Source organism: Peromyscus californicus, unplaced genomic scaffold, assembly GCF_007827085.1.
Source record: "Peromyscus californicus insignis strain IS unplaced genomic scaffold, ASM782708v3 Scaffold_6__1_contigs__length_162567912, whole genome shotgun sequence".
NCBI classification, from domain to species: domain Eukaryota; kingdom Metazoa; phylum Chordata; class Mammalia; order Rodentia; family Cricetidae; genus Peromyscus; species Peromyscus californicus.
This window is the reverse complement of record NW_026294584.1, coordinates 45175015-45198602: the sequence shown is the minus strand read 5'-3', so window position 1 is coordinate 45198602 and position 23588 is coordinate 45175015. Positions and strand designations below refer to the sequence as shown.

At 48.2% G+C, this 23588-nt stretch overlaps 1 protein-coding gene across 6 annotated transcripts in view; it reads left to right on the top strand.

Annotated features, from left to right (window-relative positions):
• Plxna4 (plexin A4) overlaps positions 1–23588 on the top strand; it is a 465281-nt gene that overhangs the window by 358470 nt on the left and 83223 nt on the right. For all 6 annotated transcript variants that reach the window (XR_008214655.1, XR_008214654.1, XR_008214653.1 and 3 more), the window contains exons 6-10: positions 5011–5134; positions 6391–6544; positions 7763–7862; positions 10461–10575; positions 21674–21874. Coding sequence is in view for 2 of the 6 variants with exons in the window: in XM_052722108.1 (XP_052578068.1) it covers positions 5011–5134; positions 6391–6544; positions 7763–7862; positions 10461–10575; positions 21674–21874 (694 nt within the window). In the remaining 4 variants the exon portion in view is untranslated. The remainder of the gene's footprint in view (positions 1–5010; positions 5135–6390; positions 6545–7762; positions 7863–10460; positions 10576–21673; positions 21875–23588) is intronic.

The window sequence follows — 23588 nt, the reverse complement described above, 5'->3', positions numbered from 1 at the left end:
TCTTGGCTCTCTGGGGATATTCTAAAGAGCTGGGCTGCTTCTAAGGCTTTAATTTACACACACACACACACACACACACACAGAGAGAGAGAGAGAGAGAGAGAGAGACAGAGACAGAGACAGAGACAGAGACAGAGACAGAGACAGACAGAGAGACAGAGAGACAGAGAGAAAGAGACAGAGATAGAGAGAGACAGACAGACAGAGACAGAGAGAGACAGAGACAGAAAGAACCACACTGATGCCTACATAAAGAAGAGCATCCAAGATTGCACAGAGCACAGTGTTTCCAGCCTGTTGTACCTTAGGACACTAATGGACATGGAGATGCCAGGATGTTGGATAAAGTGGATAAGGAAGCTGATCAGAATCCGTTGTAGCCACTGTGCAACAGTGGCTTGAGTAAAAGGTGCTGTCTCCTTCAGCACAGACTGTTAGAAATAGAAGAGCTCAGTGGGGCTATGTCTTTGCCTTCTCCTGCTCTTCTTCCTACCCTCCTCTCCTCTTCTGTCAACTCCAGCCCACTGCCTACCTGTTCTTTCATGTTGGACCTGTTACTTTGTGCCTGTGACAACATGGTATGTCACGGTGGGGACATGTGATGGAGAAGCTTCTTCACCTCAGGGCAGTTGGAAAGCAAAGAGAGAAATAAGAAGGGTTCTGGTCCCATGTACTCCTCAAGGCCATTGACCTAGCTTCATTCTAGTAGGTTCTATCACCTAGCTGTTCGATCACTAGGCCAGGAAACAAGGCTTAACATAGGGGCCCGTAGGAGACATTGAAGATCCAAGCTATAGCTGGGGTCATCTGGAAGCCCCCTGCCTTCCTCCTCCTCCTCCTCCTCCTCCTCCTCCTCCTCCTCCTCCTCCTCCTCCCTCTCTACTGTTTCATTATGATCTAAGCATAGAGCTTCTAAATGATCCAGTTCAAGCATAGGCCAATGCCAGCAGAGAGTGCTGAGGATGGGAGATTTCTGATTTCTGGGCCCAGTGGGCCCACACCGGAGGGTGTGGGGAGACAGCCTAGCTATGATCCCTCTGGCTGGGAGGCTTACCTGAGCCACCCCATCAGAGAGCCTGGTTTCCATGCTGAAATTTGTTTGCTTGGCCAGCAGCACTGGGAGTTAATATTTCTCTGTGTGTGTTTAGGAATTAATTTCTACTAAACTTAATCACCCCCTCTCCCCTACCCTCTCCCTCACCCCCTTCCTTCTCCATTCCTTTCCCTTCTAATTTTCCACTTGGCTGGGAATTCTCCAGCAGTGAAAGTTCAGGCTTAGGGGAGGGCGGAGGTAACTGCTTCATTAGAGAGGATAATCTCATTGGAACCACTGGCTTGAATAATAACCCCTTGCAGGGGCCCGGGGCCTTTCTCTCTAGAGCTCATAGAACCTCTGATCTAGGGCCGTACGGGCCCAGTGCACAGGAAGTGGGATGAGGAAGGGAAGAAAGGCGGCTCAGTAAAGAAGACCTTAACTCTCGGGCTGAGGGAGGTGGGTCCCCTTGGAGCCCGCTGGTCACCCGCGTTTCTGTGTTTGGGGCAGAGGCCACTATGGGGATGACAGAGACAAATGCCTGAAAACTCATGCATTTTGTGAGTCTGCATAAGCACCCATTCCCCGACCTAAGAAATGGATGAGATGGATGAAGCGGGACCCTGATGCCTCTACTGCCTGGGGGAGAGCTCTGCTTTCCCAAGTACTGGAGCCCTTGGTAGGAAGCAATTTGGGAGCTCTTCTAGGACCAGAAATGAACCCCGTTTATATTCTCTAACTTTGGCATGCGTCACTAGAAAACCACAGCCTCAAAAGGCTAAAGACTATTATCTTGATAGACCCCATGAGATACTAGAAGTCGTGGCCCTTCCCTGCCATCATCCCATCCCATTTAAGGTCAATTGTCTGTGTTTTTGGACATTCACAGCCTCCACACTCCTGAACCATGCAGGATGCTAGAAATGTCAAAACATCCCTGGTTCTGACCTTAAACTTTCCACTGAGACAGAGCTCAGTTCTCGACACACTTTTGATAGCTGTTAAGGAAAGGAAGCTATAACCCCCGGTAGCATGCTGTCACTCTCCTGCCCTTCCTGGTGCTGAGCCTCCCTCCGCCTTTAGCCCTTCTCCCTTTGACGTGCCAATGAACTGGTCTACATCAGCTGCAGTTTAGGGCCATGGACTGAGGAAATTAGGGAAGTGATGGGGTAATACTTGCTGACACCTCTCCTCTCTAAGCTATGCCCAATTCTAACTGCTTAGCACACACTATCTCGTGGAATCTTCAGGAAACTCCAGCTCTGTGATACCATTTTGTTCCCATTTTAGAGAAGAAAAGACTGATGCACCAAGAGGTTAAGCATTTGGCCTTGATGCTCAAAGCTGTAAATTACACATGGCTTCTTGTAGTCTGTATTTTCTAGGACTGTGGTGAGATGCAGCCCTAGGAATCCGGGTAACAGCAAACAGTGCAAGTCAGATGTGTTCCCACCTATGCCTCCTCCCCCAACCTGGGAGAGAGATAGAGCTCCTCTGTTCTATTTAGTAACTTCCAGTGCTGTTTGGCCTGGAAGCAGCTTCACCCCCTCCCCCCCACCCTCAACACACACACTTTATAATTTAATCAAAGACACTCTTTTCAGACCCACTGATTGCTCTTGGAAACAGGAACTTCAAAGTTGGGGAGTCAGTGAATAATTGAAGCTGTACCAGTTCTCTGGGTCTACTGTTAATGGGCGTAATAACACTATTAATAGCGATGTCAGCTCAGACACTCTGGAAAAGTCCATAACATTAGCCTAATGGCTGACGGTAATGGAGTCCTTGCCGAGGAGCTGGCCTGGTAAATTAACTCCCAAGACTTAGAGGCAGACACTCTGGTTGCCAGTGGTTTGCTCGAGCCGCCAGAGAATGCCGTGGGGACCCCCAGACTCATTCCTGACCTCATCCTTCTGGCTTGGGGTCCCTTGAATTCATCCCAGGGAGTTCAGGTTTGTCCAACAACTATGGATGATAGTTGGGTGCTTTCTTCTGAGGTGCTTTCTTCCTCCTTCCTAGGAGGAATGGTGGAGAGGCAATGTCTAGATAGAGCCTTAAGGATGTAAGAGAAACATTAAGACTGCAAGGCACATGGGTTTAGTCTGCAAGGCGGTCTGTGGCCTTCTTAATCTGGAAGCTTCTGGAAGCTCAGCACAGTTGTAAAGAGCAGAGTTTCTAAGTTTGCCTGGGCTGGATGTAGACTTGGGTTAGCTGTGACCTGGATGAAGAAGTGACCCACTCATCCTCTTCTATGCTTTCTCAACCTCTAAGATGACTTGGCCACAGGAAACTTAAATGTCATAAAATGCAAAGCCTTATCACAGTGTTGTAAGCACATAGTAACTAGTGGTCACAGTTGCATTATGTAGAGTTGGGTTGACTTCTGTGTCACCCATCCATCTTACTGCAAGGCCCTCCTTCTGCCTCAGTCTCCCTTTTACTACCTCTCCATTCCAGGGCAGCATTGGCTGTCACCTTCAGTGTTTTCCCCTTAGTTAGCTAGCCTCTCCCCTCTAGCTCTGCACTCGGTGGCCATCCCTCCAACTGTGGTGTCTTCTTTCACTCTGACTAGGAGGACAGACCACAGCTTTCTTCCAGGACTAAGAGCTGGCCTACAAGCCACCCAGGATACCCTGGCACCTCCCTCCCTTCCTTTCTTGCCCCACCCCCCACCTCTCTGCCTTTCCAGAAGAAAGTTCTCCTCCCATGTCCCCTCCTCATGTTGCTTCCTGTCCCTTGCTGCTGTTTCCTTCTGTCACTTTGCCCAGGCTTCTCTCTACAGCTCCTGATGTCATCAGGAGTGATTTCCCTGCAGCCTCAGCTCATCTCAGCTTGTCCTCTAGAGCAGCTCGCCCACCTGCACTACACAATAAAATCCATATTCCAGAGTGACCAAGTTCTGGCCCCTGGGCACAGCTCTTCAGTTTGTAAGGTTTATCTGCCTTGGGTTCAGTACTGTTCCCATGATACCTTCATGCAGAGAACTTGGGGATGCGCACAATTGGGCACAGACCCTGTTTTGACGTGCATCATTCTCAAGCCCTAGTCAGTGATGACTGTTAAGAGCCAAGGCCACACTGGATGTGGTGCACCTGGGACACAGCACACTTTGTACAACCCAGGGCATTAAACAGTGATAGAAACACTCATGTAGCAGTTCCCCAGTGCCACAGAACTGGAGTTCTGATGCTATTAGTTACTATCCTCTGTTCCTTTGATCCTCTCTGCTCTCTCTCTCTCTCTCTCTCTCTCTCTCTCTCTCTCGCTCTCGCTCTCGCTCTCGCTCTCGCTCTCGCTCTCGCTCTCGCTCTCTCTCGCTCTCGCTCTCGCTCTCGCTCTCTCTCGCTCTCTTGCTTTCTTCTCCCTGCATTTATCTCCATTGCTAGAATGTATTCAGAGAATTACAGAAGAAATTGAACAATGTTTCATCTCTTGAGAAGCTCCCACTTAGTAGGAGAGGGTTACTTTTAGCCCAAAAATCATCATAAAACAAGAAGTTTTAGGCTGTGAGAAACTCCAGGATGCTATGGAGGAAATAAGGAGGAATTTCATATCTGCCTTGGGTTGAGGCAGGAGGATTGCAAGTACAAAAGAGCTAAACTAGTCTGTCTGTAGATCTAGATGGAATCGGACAGGAATTGGACAGACATGGAAACCCAGACAGAACTGGGTGTACAAAAGCAATACAATATGTATCATGTACTACACGTCGTATGTGGGGAGAAGTGAGGTTTGCATAAAAAAGGGGGTGGAGGGTGTCAGAGGCTGTGGATGAACAGAAAGTAGACTAGACAAGACTGTGTGACTCCTCATGTGCCTCTGAAGGTGAGGGGAATTGCTGCCTTTTCCAAAGCTGAGCATGATAGAAGCTTGAAGAGGAAGGGAAGTGAGCACTTTAGGTTTAGACAGGCCCCAAGAGCTTCTGGATATGGCAGTCCCTTTCTGGGCCATTGATGATCCTTGTGTGTCCTTCCTAGGTGCACCCGGAAGGAACGGTGTGAGCGCTCCAGGGAACCTCGAAGGTTTGCCTCAGAGATGAAGCAGTGTGTCCGGCTGACAGTCCATCCCAACAACATCTCTGTCTCTCAGTACAATGTGCTGGTAAGGGAGGGGAGGTCAGAATCCAGGGAAGAACTCTGCCCCAACAGAAAGCACCAAGGCCTCTTGGGACAGCTCTAGATCAGGGTCAGAGATGTTAGTGAAGAAGTGTCTACTGGGAACCCAAGAAAGGTGGCATGGGCAAGAGTATTGAAGAAAAGGTTCCACTTCCACAAGGAAGTGACCATATCAAAGGTGATCAAGGCATACAAATTAAGGCTACACTGAAATTCCATCTCACTCCAGTCAGTATGGCAGTCGTTAAGAAAACAACTAAAAACAAAATGCTGATAGCAATTTAAACTAGTCTAGGCACTATGGAAATTGGTGCAGAGGTTCCTCAAAAAAAAAAAAAAGTAGACCCCCCCCCATATGACCCAGATATAGTACTCACTCCTATGTGATACTTGAACATGGATGTTTTCAGTCATAAAGAAGAGCAAATCCATGCCATTTGCTGAAAAATGGGTGCAACAAGATATTATTAACTGAATTTAGATCTGTCTCAGAAAGGCAAATACCATGTTTCTCTCATTTGTGAGTCCTAGATTTTATAGAGACATAAAATCATATATTTATATGTGACATAAAAGTGGAAGCTATAAAAAGAGGGGAAATGGGACTAACCAGAAAGTGAGAGATGGAAATGGGGAGAGTGGTGGAGCATGGGGGATATGCTCAAAATATATATTTGCAGGAAAACAGCATTATATTACCAAACATAAAAAAGTGTAATATTTTATTATAACATAAAATATGCCATGGGTATACCTAAATATCCATTAGCCAATTTGGGTTTAATTGGCATGCAAGTAAATATAGAATGATAGACTAAGACCATGGAGCAATGAGTGTTGGGAATGACCCCTTTATCTATAAAGGAGGCCAATGTGGGTCCATCAGGAGAATGATTTACAGACTTCTGAGTCCTAGCACTAAGCATGTGGTCATTAGTGTTCTCATTTTACCAAATGGAAGAGGTGGCCTATCAGCCAACCTGGTCCTGCTCAGAATTCTTCTAGCACACAAATCCCCTAAGCATTCCCGCTTTCTGGGGCCACATCCACTCAGATCCTAGTGGGTTTCTTCAGTCTCTGCCTCTGCCTCCCACTGCCTTCTCTACACCACTCTTGTAACAAACTGATCTGTGGTAATAACTCTCCTTTGTCTGTCTCTTTCTCTGCCTGCTGCCTTTCTTCCTTCTGTTCCCCATTCCCCCTCCTCTCCTCTTTCCCCCTGCCTGGCTGGCCTGTTCACAGCTGGTCCTAGAGACATACAATGTTCCGGAGCTGTCAGCAGGTGTCAACTGTACCTTTGAGGATCTGTCAGAGATGGATGGGCTGGTAATAGGCAATCAGGTCCAATGCTACTCCCCTGCAGCCAAGGAGGTGCCCCGCATCATCACAGAAAATGGTGAGCAAGCAGTCCCTGGAGGCGAAGTTGGATGGCAGACTCTTCACTGTGCCTGGGGAGCAGAACTCATGACAGAAGTGGGGGGTTGAGGGAGCCTAGGGGCAGGGATAAGTCAGAGGGAGTGGGCTGACGGTTGAAAGGGGTAGAGGTGAGCTTTTCCTCTTTTACCCTTGGAAATTGACTGGTGCAACCCTTCTGTCTCAGCCCCAGCTTAGCAACCGAATGTCTGCCTCATCCTAGATGAGGAGAAGCGACAGAGAAGGTAGTTAGAGGCCAGGCCAGAAGAGCAGTGGTGTGTATTGGCGGTGTTCTTGTTTTAGCTGCCCTGGGAGGGAGAGGGAGGACTGGGGAAGAGGGAAGCTAGCCAGAAGCAAGGGTATAATGGGGCAGGTCCAGTGGTTCCGTAACCCTTCGTTCACAGTCACGTGAGTAGGTCCCTGACTCTAGGGCACTTTGTCCCCACTGTCCCACACACAGCTGCCTGTTGCTTGGAACCAACTCTGTTGGGAAGGATGTGCGAGGACACAGGCTTGACACTGGTGAGGGACAGGCTGGCCTAGGCAGATTGATTCCGTGTTGTCCCTCCCATTTGGGCTTGTCACATTTATTCAGAGCTGATTGATTAATGAGGCTCCTGGGGAAGGCAGAGAGCAAGGCTGGAAGTGGGGTCCAGGGTCAGGGCTGTGAATTAAACATGGGCTCCAATGCCTCTTTGGCGCCAGCTGAGGGGTCTTATACCCCTCACCCCTCTGGAGCCAAGTCCCCCAGAGGAGATAGTATCAGGCCTAGGTCTCTCTGCACAGAGGTCAGGTGCACATATTTACACATATATGCAGTGCCACTTTGTGCCACTGGCAACAGCTTTCCTGAGATCGTACATTTTTTTTCCCTCCTTGGCTACTCATCACTGTTTGTGATTCTGAGAGGCTTTTAAACACAGCATGTGAGGGGGTGGGTGCGCACCCACGAGCTCAAGATAAGTGACTGGGGGTCCGGTGATATAACAGAGAAGGGAGACCAAACATAACTTGGTTGGGGGTGGGTGCGGGGAGTGGGGTAGATTCATCCTGGAATTGAACCTTGCTGACTCGGGGGCCTATGAAACCTGACAGTGTCCCAGAGGAGCAGGCTCTCTTTCCTGGAGCGCATTGCTGCTCATGGACCTTTGGCTCGGGTTCTGAACTTCCCCGGGCCCCGCTGGCGGGCTCTACCTTATAGGAGACCATCATGTTGTCCAGCTGCAGCTCAAGTCGAAGGAGACGGGCGTGACCTTCGCCAGCACCAGCTTTGTCTTCTACAACTGCAGCGTCCACACCTCGTGAGTGCCCTGGCTTTACTCAGCTTGCTGTTCCTAGGGTCAAGGCTCACTCAGAGATCAGAAGACCCCGCGATGATTTCAAGGGATCATTGTATGGAGGCTTCCAAAGAGGCCTCCTTAATGCTAGAAGATGGGCCTCTCTCCTGTACTGATAGGGTGAATGGAAAGAGACTAGAAAGAGACAAAAGTGGGAGCCTACGGTGTGAGCCCTGCAAATCCCTAGCCCGTGCATCTTCCCTGGCAGAAGTCTTCTAGCCTGATGATTCCCTTCCCACCATTGTACTAGGGGTGATGTAGCTCACCCGAAGGACGGCAGTTCACACCTACACAGAGGAGGGATCAGAGAAGGGAGGGCAGCCTTTACATGTATCCAGGAGAGGTCAGGTCGTCTAGCAAGTCAAGTAAACGTCCCACCCTATAAACTGGGTCAGGACTCATATAGGCTGATAAGTGCAAAAGGAATGTCAAAAGAGAGAGTGGCTGAGGCCTCACTATGGAGATACAGAAACCTGATTCTGGCTTTGTTTGGCTTTGGCATCTCCCACCTCTAAATAGTCATCATGGACAGCAGATTAGCTAGAGGATTTGACCATTCTTTGCACTAGTGTCATCTATAAAAGGGGACCTAGAGGTACTGGTACCACAATAGTTAGCGACTGGCCTGTGTTAGTTAATTTTCTAATCGCTGTGACAGAATACTTGGTGAAAGTCACCTAAGGGAGGAAAAATTGACTATGGCTCATGATTCACAGCATACAGTCCATCATGATGGGGACATCATGGCGGTTTGTCTGCAGCAGTGAGAGCTTGTAGAACGGCTTCTCGCATCTTGGCAAGTCAGGAAGCCGAACTGTCAGGCCAAAACCAGAAGTGGGAATCTTCAAGGCCTGTTTCCGGTGACCCTTTTCTGCTACCCAGGTCACAGTCCCCAAGATTGCACAAATTTCCCAAAACAGTACCACCAACTAGGGACCAAGAGTTCCAGCAGAGGATCCTGTGGGGACATTTGACATTCAAATTGCAACATGACACCCCAGGAGCACTGACTGTCCTATTGAGCAGTCCCTGGTTGGGACACTGCTGTTGCCGACTGTACAGCAGACTTGACTCTCACGGGATGGCTCTAAGGAGGAAAAGAGCCATTGCAAGGCAACCTTTAGAACCCCATGTGGCTCGTTGACTGGGTAGTACTCTTGCCTTTTGCTATGGTTATGTTGCTATTTCCTCTATGAAAGAATGAGATTGAACCAGATTGGAGCTGTACAATTTTAATTTTCCTTACCATAGAAACTGGAATTAGGTGTGGAAGTCCAATATGCAAAACAGATGGGAGAAGAGACTGTTGACTAGGGGAATCATGAGTCCAGGAGCCCCTATATCTAGGAGCCCCATGAGACTGTATATAGTCTCCAAAGGAGCTCTGTAGAACCTTTAGGGTTCCATAGAGAGAGTTTGGAAAACACATTGCCTGAACCCCCAACATTCCTGTTTGCCTTAGCATACTGTTTGCATTCCTCTCTTTACAAAGTAGGTATGTAACATGACATTTAGGGGACTCTAATCTGATTTAAAAAAAAAAGTTAGGGCTCATGTACGGTATCTGTGAGACTAGAGCTTAACTTACTTTGGGACCCCAAGGAAGGAAGCATCTATCCTGCCCAGGCCCCAATCAGATGTGACGTTTCCATCCCATCCACAGTGTTACTCATCAGATAGAGGAGTCACAAATTAATAAGACCCCAGCACTCAGGCCCTGCCCTCCACTGGAACCAATACCTGCCCAATTACTAGGTTTGCAGCCTAGTAGCCTCATGGAAGAACTTGATGTTTAATGATGAACTAGAACACCAAGCAGTTAGGAGTATCCCCGCACAGAGGTTTACAAAATGAGGACCCAGAGGGACCAACTCTCCTTTGGCCAAAGATTGGTCAAGTGGAGGAAAACAGAAAGCTCCAACAGATGGTAGAACCGCCTGTGGAGAGCATGGGGCCTGCTCAAGGCAGCAGCACCTTAAGCACAGCAGCAGCAGTGAGAAGGGTGGTGCTCAGGGCAGCTCTACCTGTGTGGCAAGGCCTTTGAGCTTGTGACAATAGGGAACCATGCTGGGTTTTTAAGCAACATAAGGCTGGCTCTTACAAAGTTGCCTGTTTCCTGGAGGTAAAGAGTGGGATGGCAACTGTGCGGGGACACACAGTGTGGAGACTGGAACCTTGATAGCTTCCATTGTTACCAGAGCACCATTGGTGCAGGCCCTTATCAGTGAGACTCAGAGGCAATTTCAATTAAAACCCGATTTGGGGGTTGTCCTCGTTCCTATAGACTTCAGTCCTTATTGATCTTCTATTTAGCAAAGAACCATGTCAACTAATGGGGGTAGAGGGAGGCTCACCAGGCCTTGGAGGAAATGGGTTCCAGCTCTGAGTGAGGAGCTCATTTCCTGAGGCCTTGAGAAGAGAAGAAGGGCAGATTTGTATGAAGCCTTCCTTTGCTCATCATTCAAGGGTTGTCTCCTTTACTAGCAAAATGTTCTGCTAGCGTCTAGAGATGTGGGTGCTTGGGCTGAAGTTCTAAGATGTGTGCTTCTTCCCTGTGCCCAGATGTCTGTCCTGTGTGGAGAGCCCATACCGCTGCCACTGGTGTAAATACCGACACGTTTGCACTCATGACCCCAACACATGCTCCTTCCAGGAGGGCCGAGTGAAGCTGCCCGAGGTAGGTTCCAGCAGCGGGATGGTGAGAGGCGCTGCTCGTAAGCATGAAACACATGTGTGGCCCTTCTCTTGAGAGGGAAAACCAAGAAAAGATCCCAGGGATTTCTTCTTTCCTCCCTAACCTTGACTCTTCAGGCACACTGTATGAAAGCAATAGATGAGTTCAGCCCTGCATTGACGCCATGGTTCTGGCTCAGCTGGGAGGTTCAGGTACAAATGTGTGAGTGTAAGTATGTATGTGTGAGTTCTTACCTTTGTCTAATATAAATGGAATTAACATGAAGGGACACGAGTCAGGCAGCCAGTGGGCCACTGTGGCATGAAAAGCTGGAAAAGGATGATAGTCTCATCTACATGGCTGGGTCTTGATCTTGAGGACAGGGGCAGAAGGGTAGATTGACTCCCTTAAGGTCAGGTGTCAAGGCTCCAGGCAACGCCCATCTGAAATCTGCCCGGAACATGATAGAAGTCAGACAAAGTGGCTTTCAGGGTCTCTCCCGCTCTCAGAATAGTGAACCTGACCAAAGTTTGGGAACAGAAAGGCCCAAGACAAACAGGAGAATAAAAACAATGGACTTTGGGGGTTGCAAACGCCTCCCACTGCTCCCTTACCTTGGAGGAGGCTTGCAATTGCTTTGCTCTCTTGCTCATTTTCTTTCCTGTTCTCTTGTGGCAAGGTTGTCTTCAAGGCTTAGAAAGAAAGGCTAAAGGAACCAAAAGAGAGCAAAGTAAGAGCTACCAGCTTTCCCAGAACAATGGTGGGCTGTCTGTAAGAGATGGTGCTTCCAAGTACAAGGCCTGTTCACACCAGGCTTTGTCAGAATCTGCTGGGGATCCATGGCTGCTCCAGGGACTGGACAGCAGACTCCTGAGAAAGGAACAGGCTTTGAGAACCATAGCTAACTACACGGGCATGGAGACAGATCCAGCCATTGTCATTGCCCTTCAATTCTTTCCGTTTTCCATAAGCTGGGCGTGGTTACCAGGCAAGCCCCTGGAGTCTGAGAGGCCAGCATAACTCAGAATCTTCATTTCTCCCTACTACAGTATCACATGGGATGGACTTGGGCTCTTCTTTGTCTTGGATTTCTGCTTATTTTAAGAGAAAGAAGTTCTAAGAGTTTGTTTCTGGTCCAACTACATCCCAGGGCCATTTTGAAGTGAGCATAGAGGAAGAGGCTAAGTTGATTACTTCATGTGGTTGCTGTGGCAACGTCTTCCTAGTGGATGGATGTACCAAACGGGAACTAAGCAAATAAACGTTTGTGAACTATTGACTAAGTCTAGCTTTTTGGGTTCAGTGAGAGAAGACCATTGTTTTCAGAACTCAAAACAGAATCTCTGCCTCCTAGTGTAAATGCGGCATTTTTCAATGCCATTGGCTTTTTGTTTGTTTGTTTTCCTACATAACAACCGCAGGAATAAAGGATACAAAGGGAAAGTATGCAACAGAAAGAGAGCTTGGTCGTTGGTGTTTTTTATCCGATGCCAGAGAAGTTATTCACAGGCCAGCCATCTAAACTTCTGCCATGGTGATGGTCAGCTTTCTGATACTATTGCAGACGCCTGAGATAAAACAACTTACAAAGAGGGAAGGTGGGTGCAGAAAGATTTCAAAAGCCGAAGGACTGGGGAGTTTGCTGTGAGGCTGTCTCCTAGGAAAGTCAGAAACTTCTCCCAGAGTGTCACCAACATGACTGCCCAGACATGAGCTGAACAACGACAGGAGACATGCCAAAGTGGATGGGGATAAACCTACTCCTGAGGCCTCAACCCCACACAAAGAATTGCAGACAACTAAGGAACGCTGAGAGCAGGAGAAAGATTCTCCCCCTGGAAGAGCACACCAGTTGGTTTTCCAATGCCGAAAGGTCAGCCCTGAAAACACACATGAGTAACATGTTCAGACTGAACAGGTTATATTAAGGAATATATATATATCAACAATTAATGAAAAAAAGCCATGAACTTAACAGAGAGCAAGGAAGGGGTATTTTGAGGACTTGGAGAGAGGAAAGGGAAGGGGGAAATGATGTAGTTAAAATATATTATAATCTCAAAAAAATAAAAGAAAAAATGAAAAACAAACAAAACAAGAGCAAAGGTCTATTTTGGTCCATAGTTTTGGAGTTTTTAATCTATGTTTGGAAGGACCTGTTTCCTTTCAGACCTGCTGGAAGGCACCTTACTTCATGATGGTCAAAGAGTAGGAAAGAAAAGAAAAGAGAAAAAAGAAAAGAAATGGACCAAGCCCCACAATTCCCTTCAAGGACACACCCCCTAAGACTTTCCAGTAAAACCTCCCTTCAAGTTCCCACTGCCCGCTCCCTGTAGCATCACTCTGGAGCATAAGCCTTAAGAACATAGGCTTTAGTGGGACATTCCAGCCCCAACCTACAGCGACTGTGAAGCCACTGTTACCTTACGGTGCCTTAGAGCCTTTGTGCTTAAGCTGCTGAGGCTTACAGGCATATAATGAGATCTTCAGATCTGCATTTGATAGGACACCACCGGCCTACACGACCTCTAGGTTTCCATACTTGCAGATAAACACGGGCTTGAGTGCACTTAAGAGAAATCCACAGCCAAGAAGTGTTCTCATAGGGCAAGGGTGCAGTGAATGTTCTTATAGAATGAGTACCTAGTCAATGTCCAGTTAAGGCTTAGGGCTCCAGATGGCATCTGACTCGGTGTCTCCTGGTCTTAGAGCCTGAAGTTCCTCTAGACACCTGGGCCCAGACCCTCTTGGAATGCTGGTGAGACTCAGGCCTCAATGATTCTTCTCAAAGTCCTCAGGTTCACACTCACTTTTACCGGTGAGGCTATGCAGAGAGGGTCCTTTTGTTTAGCCACGAGGGAGGCTGCCAGGTGGCTTTTCATCTGCGCTGCCCCATCTTGTATCCCCAGGAATGCTTTCATCCTTCCTCTTCCAGTTTCAACACTGGCTTCACTGGCTATCACCAGGGGTGTTGAATTACTTCTTTCCCTCGGAACAAAGAGCACGTTCAGGCGAAGTTATTGGTCTGCAATGGAGAACTGGTGGACCATTGTAGTTGTGTTATGAACAGCAAGTATTCAGGCATAATTACAATGATTAGAAATAGAATGCCCAGTAACATATGTCGTTTATAGTAACTATATCCCAGTTACAAGGGATGGTTTTGTTTCAACTAATGATGGCATTGTGATAACAACGTAGACCCTTAGATCGGCTGCCAGAGCCTAGGCAGCAGATAGAAAGGGAGAGGAGAGGAGAGATGAGGTGACAGCATGCTAGGGTGGCCATGTCTCCCTGCTTGCTCCCAGTCCCCCTCTCTTAGTATCCACAAGGCTTCCTGCCATCTCCTGGAATGGCCTTTTGGCTGGACAGGCATTACCAGAGCTGCAGGAGCCTCTGTCCTTGTGTGCACCGCACAGAGTTCCTGGCTCCTCCACAGCCTCACCTGAACGGATCCATCTAGCGAACACACTTGGTAGCGATGATTAAGAGGAGCTGCTATAGAGAACAAATCCACTGGCAAGAGGTGGTCCTCAATGAGCTATTGCACTGTTGGTTCTCAGCGGAGCTGAAAAATCAAAGTGAACCACCGCGGAAGCTGTGCTCTCCAGGCACCAAGCTAGGAAAGTTACAGATACGTGGGTGGTTCCCAGGTGAACGATCTCAGAGGGGAGGTTCCGGGCACTACTCTTCCTCCTCACATTCAGCCAGTGTGCTCACTCCAGAGAACAGTTGTAAGACCAGAGGAGGAGAAAGGCATTCTATTTGATCTGCAACGGTGTACTTGAAAGGTTCTCCCAACATCCGCTGCTACCCTGATGCCTCCGAGATGTCCTACACTAGGACAGGTATGATGAACTCTGAGACCCTAAAGGTCAAGTTCACTCTAGAACTACAGAACCAGAAAGGAAGAATCCTAAGCTGCTGCTTGTCCCTGGTTCTGAATGAAATCCACCCTTAGAGATAAAGGCCAAAGGCATTTATCCCAGGCTTGACTTTGGAGAGAAATTAGGCTATCCCCCATTGTCAGTGATTCTGCTTTAATTCCGTCAGACAGCCATTCCTGGGACCCACTCCCACTATAGCTTTAACCCTCCCCTGAGAAAACAAAGCCAAACCCAGTTCAAAAACTTGTTTCCAACCCATGCACACATCCCCCTTTCAGGTATTCAATTACTGGGCTGCCATTTCTCCAGACAACTGCACTTTCCATCAATCTCACCTGCCCCTCCCCCTTGGGGTTATGGGTATTTCCTTTCTGTATTATTACTTCGCTCTCTCCATAAACCAGCCCATCGTAGATCATGCTAATGGCATTATAAACTTGGGGAACAGCAAGAAAATATATGGTGCATTACATCTTTGTATTGAGCATCAGGGGTCTGAGAAGGTGAGTATAAATTTGGGGAGTTGTTAGGGCTACTGGGGCTGACTCCTGTTTAGAATTGATGCCAGGAGGGGGCTGAAGTGGTATTGGGGGAGAAGAAGTGACCTGCAAATCATGCTTTCCTTAGACACTCTAGACCGGCTGTCCCCAAGAGCTTTGCATTCTCCCAATTTCACTGTAACAACTGGGTGAAACAGAGCTTTCATCTTGCAAATACATCAGGGGCTATAAATCTACAAGCCTGTCCCTCAGTCCTCCAGGCAGTCCCAGGCAGCCCCAGCCCTGAAGGCAGTGTTCTCTCTCCCAGCCCAGGAGCATTCTTTATGTCCTTGTTCAATTATTTAAATATGCTATGAAGCCTCTGCCCAAAGGAGCCACTAGCAAGCTGGACAAAGTGGATGGAAAGGCAGCTTCATGGCTTTCCTACATCGCCTTTGCTCCTGGCACTCAGTAACCCACCCTCATTTGTGTGCATTTAAGTGAAGACCACAATATACAAGGGGCCAGACTGTGGACCCGGAGTCATCTGGATCCACCTCCAGAATTTCAAGCTATTAAATATTTGCTTGTGCCTCAAGCCACTGTCCCTCCATATCTTTGGTCTATTCTCACAACTGTAGAATGTAGCCACAGGGTGAAAGAGCCTCCAAGGGAGACTGTTTCTTACTGCATGCATTCACGTCTCCACATAATCTTGTCAAATACAGGTGTTTTCTATTCTGCAAGAGTTGGCCCCTTTCAAATGGCGGTTCAGAGAAATACCTGCTTTGAAAAGAGAAGGGCAGTATGTTTTGGAGGGAATCAGTGTGGGGCTAGATAATCATCTGTGGCTGAAAATAAGATGAGCAGAAGAAAATACTGACTTACCGTTTGTGAGTACTGAGGTTACTGCTTATTTGAATCGTCTTCATTGAAATATCAGGATGATGACATGAGTTGTGTTACAAAACAAGATAGCACATGGGAAGGTATGTGTGATGGGGGTAGGGATTGAATCCCTGCGCCAAGTTAACCACATCAGCTAGAATTGCAACAGGAGCACAGAATGCCTGCCAGATCCAGTGTCCAGTGCTAGGAGATACCAGGCTAAAAAAATACCAATGATTAAAATAATAAAATACTTCCCTGCTGATAGATAACCATGTCTCCATGTAAAGTTTCATGTCACCCTTGCTGATTCATCATTCATTCAGTTGATTGGTATTTTAGATACCACATTTTAAACTAAGTAGATACTGTGTTTTTGTTTTTTAATTTTTTTTAAGTTAGCATGTAAAGAAATAGATTTGATTATGCTGTATGTGTGTGTCAGATATGGAAAGAGAGAGAGAGAGAGAGAGAGAGAGAGAGAGAGAGAGAGAGAGAGAGAGGGAGGGAGGGAGGGAGAGAGAGATTATCCTTTGTTTTCTATTGTTTTTGAGGAGATATTGTTATTTCTATTGTAGAGATGGAAAAAATGAGCTTCAAAAAGAGTCTATTGATGAATCCCAGGTCATCTATTAGGCTAATAATAGAGCTAGGACAGAAAGGAAAACAAGCCATTCTTCTCCGTATGTCACATTCATGACCCCACATGGGTCACTTTTCCTTCCTTACCAAGCTGTTCTTTAATCTTCCCCAGACACCAGCTAGGAAGCCTACAATTTCCTTCAACTCTGATCCGATCCACTTGGAGCTAGTGTCAGATCCCACACGTTAAAGGGCTCACTTCCACAAGCTCACCCCCACTTAGGATGCCAGTCACAAATCGCAAGACATGGTCACCTATGTGTCTGACCAACTGGCTATAACTTGGGCTTCCTAAACCCCTTCCTCACACTTGATACTTTGTTGCAAGGGGTCACAGCTCTCAGAGGAACATTTATTTACATTTCCTGGCTTATTAGAAAAGATTGTACAAAAGATGCAGATGAAGAGCTAGTGAAAATTGTGGGGAATAAGGTCTGTGGGAATAAGGTCCTGCTTCATGTGTACACCCTCGCAGGCCCCGCCATCTGTTCACCAACTAGGAAGTTCCAGGAACTCTTTCATGGAAGGTTCCTTTTCTTTAAGATTTATTTATTTATTTTGTGTGTGTGTGTGTGTGTGTGTGTGTGTGTGTGTGTGTGTGTGTGTGCCTGTGTGTGCTTGTGTTCATTCATGCAAATACCAGAGGAGGCAGGAAGAGGGTATCAGATCTGTTGAAGCTGGAGGTACATATGGTTATGAGCTACCTGATGTGGGCGCTAGGAACCAGACTCCAGTCCTCTGCAAGAGCAGCACGTGCCTGTAACCAGTGAGCATCTCCTGAGCTCCTTACGTGGGGCTCCTATGGCAGTCCCTTTATGCAGGCAGGACTGATTAACTCCTCTTCGACCAGCAGCGTGCTTACTCCAGAGAACAGTTGTAAGATCAGAGGAGCAGAAATGCACTCTATTTAATCTGCAATGGTGTACTTGAATGGTTCTCCCAACATCCACTACCACCCTGGCCACTGCTACTGAATTCAACTTTTAGTTCCTCTCTCTCCTGCAGCATCTGGGAAGATCCTGTCATCCCACAGTGGGCTAGCAAATAGTCCGCATCCTCAGATGAGCTCTTCATTGGCTTAAACTCAAATATGGTTGAAATGGGCTTATTGAGAACAACAGGAAGGTCCTATCACCATAACTCCAAGGGTTTTAGAAGCTCTGTGCCAGGAACCAGGGACAAAGCCCAAATATGTATTTTATAGTATGTCTTTATAGTATGGTCTAGGACCATAAAAATCATCTAGTCCATACCATATCTTCATTTTGTGGATGAAGAGAGGGTTTGGCCATGTGGTTGGCTAATGGGTCTCCTGTCTCTGAGCATGTGACAATGTAACTTAAGGATGTTACTTCTCCTGATAGATAGATTCAGGGAACCAGATTCAGGGGCACAGAGGTAGAGTCATTAAGACTCCCTGTGTGGGTACCTCATGGTTCCAAGGGACCCATCTCTTTAGAGGCTTGGGACCTCCTGTAGAAGGAGGAACATGAGGCAAATAGATGGAATTAAAAAAGTCATCCTGAGTGAGGTAACCCAGAGCCAGAAAGAAAAATACGGTATGTACCCACTCATAAGTGGATATTAGAAGTAAGGCAACGGATAACCAGGCTACAATCCACAGCCCCAGAGAAGCTAGGTAAAAAGCAATGCCATTCTAACCCATTTCAAGGTTCCAAGGTCCTGCCTACCAGAACAGAACAGTCTGAGAGAGAGATTCTCAGTAGGAGAGCCATGGACAGAGGACATTCCTTCCTACCTGTCTCTCCCATGCCTGAGGCACTTGAAGGTATTGAGATGAGTCAGGTCCAGCAAGAGACTTGAAATCTAGAAGGCTGGGATATGCTGCCGAGAACTGATGCTCTAATTCTGGAAAAGGAAGAGAGACGGGAGTGGGCTGGATGGATAGGCCCTGTGAACAGGCAGTAGAAACTGGGAACAGAAGAGGGACAAACTCCAGCCGGAGCTGAGGGAGGCAAGGAAAGAGGAAACACTTGCTGGATGCTTACTCTCTCTGAGTCAGCCACCTTGCACATGTTAACTCATGGAGTCTCCAGAACATACATTTGGAAGAAGACTGCTCATCCCTGGACTTAGGCCAGCCAATGACAAGTGCACTCTTCTTGATTCTGAAACCAGCAGAAGGAGACAGGGACTCCATAACTTAATTCCCAGCATCTCTCTAGCTAAGGAACCCCAAATGTCCATGACCAAGATGTCAGAGTTCCTCAGCCCCTGGGCGGGGAAACAGGGCTCCAGAGTCCTGGGGGACTGTGGCACCTTCCCTGACATTTCCCATTGAGAGTTGAGTCTGTAGGTGGTTTTGCACCTGGCATCTTAGCAGGCAGCAGGTCAGTCTGGGATGATGGGTGGGAGGAGGGGCAGGATGGTGGAGATGGCCTCTTCATGCCTTGTTGCCTAGGGGAAAATTGCCATTTTACATTTCAATTAAGCAGGGGCACTGGGGTCAAACATCAGCACTACTTAGAGGAAGATGTGTCCAGCCCATCCCTGGGCCTCTCCAATTATTATTAATGAACTTACTCTCAGAACTGCCAACCTTTTTATATGCAAACTAGGCCTTTATGGGGCCATTGCTAATCAGGACTCATTAGAGCACTCCTAACAAGCTTTGGTGAGAATCTTACAGGGGACAAGTGAGAAAGGCTTTAGCTCTTGACATTTCCTGGACAGAGCAGGGCTCCAGTCTAGCTCAACTGGGTCTCACCCCTCCAACTGACTGAGAGATTCCATTCAGAGAGGGTCCTGCTCACCAAACCTGTTCTTCCACAAACAGGAGGAAGGGTGGTGATGCAAACAGTTGGCTTCTTCAGCTGTCCACCCACCTGCTAACACTGAGTTATTCTTTTGCCTCTCTCTGACTCAGTTTCTCCTTTAGGAAGGGGGTCAGTCAGGTTGTTCAGAGGAGTCTAGAATTCCAGGTTCCCTGGGCCTGCTCATGGGTGGCAATATTTGCTGGAGATGTGGAGGTGAGAGGTACCAGTACTCCCTGGCTCTCTTACCAAGTGTGGTCACAGGCCCAGCTCCTTGGAGGAAAGGCAGTCCCAGCCTTAGGCTGAGGTGGGTCTGTAGTACCCAAGGACTGGCTCATGACGCCCCATTCTTCATGGAACTGCTGTCCATAGTCCCCCAGCCCCACACACCTCCCTCTTCAGCCCAAGCATCAACCTCTCCACAGAATCATACCCCTTGCCTATGTACACCACAGTCACATCTTGTCAGAGAATGGGAGATCAGATAGATAAATGCAGGGCCTGCACAGATCTGGAGCTACCAGGACTCTCTGTGAGAGTACCTCATAGTTCCCAGATATTCACCTCTTCCAAACCTTGAGAAGTCCTGTAATTGGAAGATCAAGGCTGTGCTGTGTCCTTGCCGCTACTCCCCTGCTACCCTGAGACCTCGCCACTCCTCTATGTTTTCAGTTTCTGGTTGGTTGATGTTAATGGTTGTAAAATTTATAAATGAAAACAACACTATTCTAACATGGTTTGGGGGTATAGCTCAGTGCATATACACTGAGTATAACCATCCCCACAAGTCTGCAGCTGAAACTCTCCCTATGGAGCAACATCCATGTCCCCTTACTTGTCCATCACCATTCTCCTTTCTGTCTTGGAATGTGACTACTCTAGCTGCCCTGTGCACGTGGAATCATGCAGGATTTTTCCCTGTGGAGCCAGCCTATTTCACTTAGCACAGTGTCCTCAGGGTTTAGCCGTGCTGTTATGTGGGTCAGAATTTTCACCCTACTTAAGGCTGTATACTTTTCCATTGTGTGGGTATGACATATCTTTTTTTTAATTCTTTCTTTCATCCATGGACACTTAGGGTGTTTCTGCCTCTCAGCTGTTGTGATGGATGCAAGTGTGAATGTGGCCTACAAGGATCTGTTTAAGTGTCTATTTTCAGAGATTTGGGAATACCTAAGAGATGGAATTACTGCATGCGCTGCTCCCCTTTGAGCTGTTCTCAAATGGACAAGATATCCAAGTCCTACCGAATGGACAAAGGGATGTTGAAGCTCAGGGTAGGGGTGTGCTAGGGTGGGTCAGAAGCTTACTGTTTTCCTAGTGCAGCTCCCAGTGACAGGGAACCAGTGGCTCCTTTCCTTTGGAAGACAGCCTCCAGTTACCTATTAGACCCCTCTAGTATGCTCCCTTCATGGTTTCTTTAATCAGTATTACCCCATGAAGACCAGTGCTGTGGAGAGGAACAGCAGCCTCAGCTGAGACTCAGCAGTGAGCCTGTGTCTGAACATCTTCAGGAAGGACATGGGTGCCGTGCTTTCTATAGTCAACTTGCTCAAAGGTCATCTGGTCTGACAGTGCCCAGAGAGAGGGCAGAACCTGGGGGATGATAGACCTTCCTGGCACAAGGCCAAGAGTGCCTATCCCATCTTCTCCTGACTCCATTATTCTCGAAGCCCATTCTGGCCTCTCAAGTTAGTGCTGATTGTTTTCAAAAGAAAGGGGCCCAGGGATTCGTTTCCTCCAGGGCAAAGACCCTCTGTGGTTGGGTGGTTAACAGTGCTGCTGCAGGCATCCAAGAGAAGCGCTGTGTATCTGCTCTGAGGGGCATTTCCTCAGTGCCGACCATCTTCACCGCTTAGTCAGATGCTTTCAGACTGAATAGTCCGCCGAAGGAACACTATTCCAGAATACTGCCAAATGCCACCTCAGCCCACGTACTGGAGGCCCTCTCGGCTTCCCCAGCTGTGGTCCAGATTTGAGTTCTATGGGCAGAGCCGAGGCCCAGGCTGTTGCCTCCATGTGTAGCTTCCCATATGGGCCATCTGTCCTAACTCCTGGCTGCCTGGAACTTGGCAGGCAAAGATGCCGTCAGTCCCCAGAGGAGCAGGATGCCCAGGCAGCAGGGTCAATCTCTGCCAAGGAAGGAAAGGAATTGGGAGGGGACTGTGGGCCTGCTAGAGATCTGGGGTATAAATTGGTATTAAAATTAACCTGAAGAGGCCAAGGATAGACTCCGGGAGGAGTGGCCTCAAGATGGTGAACTAAGAGTTGAGACTTCTTATTTTTACTCCTTCCCTACTGTCTGAGGGTGGGCATGTGGTCCTCTAGGGATGGGCCATAACAAAGACCGACATCTATGTAATGTTTGTAGAGGTCACTGTCCGTTTGGTTTCCCACATGCCCACGCTGAGCCAAGCCCTCTTGTCCCCAGGACTGCCCCCAGCTGCTGCGAGTGGACAAGATCCTGGTACCAGTCGAGGTGATCAAACCCATCACTCTGAAGGCTAAGAACCTCCCACAGCCTCAGTCGGGACAACGAGGCTACGAGTGCATCTTGAACATCCAGGGCACCGAGCAGAGGGTTCCTGCTCTGCGCTTCAACAGCTCCAGTGTACAATGTCAAAACACCTCTGTGAGTCACCCTGCTGGTCCTGTTATTATGGGCCTCAATGGGTCCCATCAGCTCAGTCCTGCTGGGTTTGCTACCCAGTAGATCCCTGGGCTCCCTACCCACCTGAATCCTCTCCTCCTACTCCTGTTCTGTTTATCCAATCTAGCCCCTGAACCCATGGTACAATGGGCTCTAGGACCACCGGAAAGTCCACCAGCTGTGGACTCTGATTATAGCCATGGTGTGATAAGGGTCACCTGCACAAGGCATTCTGCTGGGCCCCGGAGCCCTGTCTATGGGCAGATGTAACTACAGAAAGCTGAACTTCCTCCTCAAAAGCCACTCCAGAAGACTTAGGCCCTTCCTTCTTACCCAGCCTGACCTGAGTGTTGTACTTGAGCCCACAGAAGCCTGCCATTGCCTTTAAACCTACACAAAAGCTGTGTCATACAAGGTACAGGTGCAGTGTCACCATCTAGCATCACTGATGGGGTGGAGTTGGCTTGGATCAGCTGGCCCCTGCCCAGTGTTGCCAATCTCCATCGTTAAGGTCAAGTTCTGCCGATGGGGGTCAGCAGCCTCCAGGCTGCCAACAACTGCCCACTGGATCCCTAAGGAAGATAGTGTTCCTGACTATGTGCCCCTTTCCTCCTAGCTTATTCCTTTTCTTCTCATGTTGCCTTCCAGTCTGGGCCCCGCTCCCTTTCACTCATCTGGGCTCCCTTCTCTTCACCTAGATGCTTGAGAGCAGCTGATGCTGGTTTAAGGACTTATGGACTTACAATGCTCTTTCCAGCAATGAAAAGCCGTACGGTTCTTCACTGTACAAAAAAACAGGAGGCAGGTGTGGTGCCTTATGCCTGTAGTCCCAGCATTTGGGAGATTGGTGCAGGAGGATCACCACAAGGCTGAGCCTAATGGGGGCAATGGAATGAGACCCTGTCTCAAAGAAAGAAAGAAAGAAAGAAAGAAAGAAAGAAAGAAAGAAAGAAAGAAAGAAAGAAAGAAAGAAAGAAAGAAAGGGAGGAAGAGAGAAAGAGAGAAAGAGAGAAAGATGAAAGCAAGGCAGAAGAGGAGGAGGAGGAGAGGGAGGGAGGAAAAGAACACAACAGTCCAGGTTGGGAGCGTGCAGATTCAGGCTTGGGGAGCTGAGATTGGTGTGACTTGGGTACCTTCTTTAGTGTCAAAATGTAAGAAGCATGAAATTAGATTTGTGGGCAAGTCTTCGCAGGGCACCGGAGGGCAAGTGCAGGCCCTGAAGCTGAAGCCCGTTTGCTTCCAGGCGACCTGCCCCTGCTCAGAGGGATTGACTTCCTCAAGGTCACATAGTGGTGAACAGCAGGGCTGGCTGGCTCTGGGGTCCCCTCCTGTGTCACGCTGTCTCCCAGTCCCTCAGCTAGCTGCTATTGAGTAGGAAAACACAGTGGCTGTATTTGAGAGTGTAACTCGGGGCCTAGAGAGTCTCACACAAAGGACTGCACGGGAACAGCCCTACTTTTCCTGAAGGAAGTAGTCCAGGAAGAAAAGGGGTTCAGAGAAGCCCACATTCTTGCTCTGTGTGGCAATGCAGGGCTGATCTATCCCCACAGCTTCCTCTCCTGCTTCGTCCTTGGGCGTTTTCAGATTTCTGCAGCAGTCTAAACCTGCAAGCACAGGAGATATTAACTGCTTTCTCACAACTCCCAAGGCCAAGTCAATCATTCCCAAAGGTTTGGCTCAAGTAATTCTCCCCGCC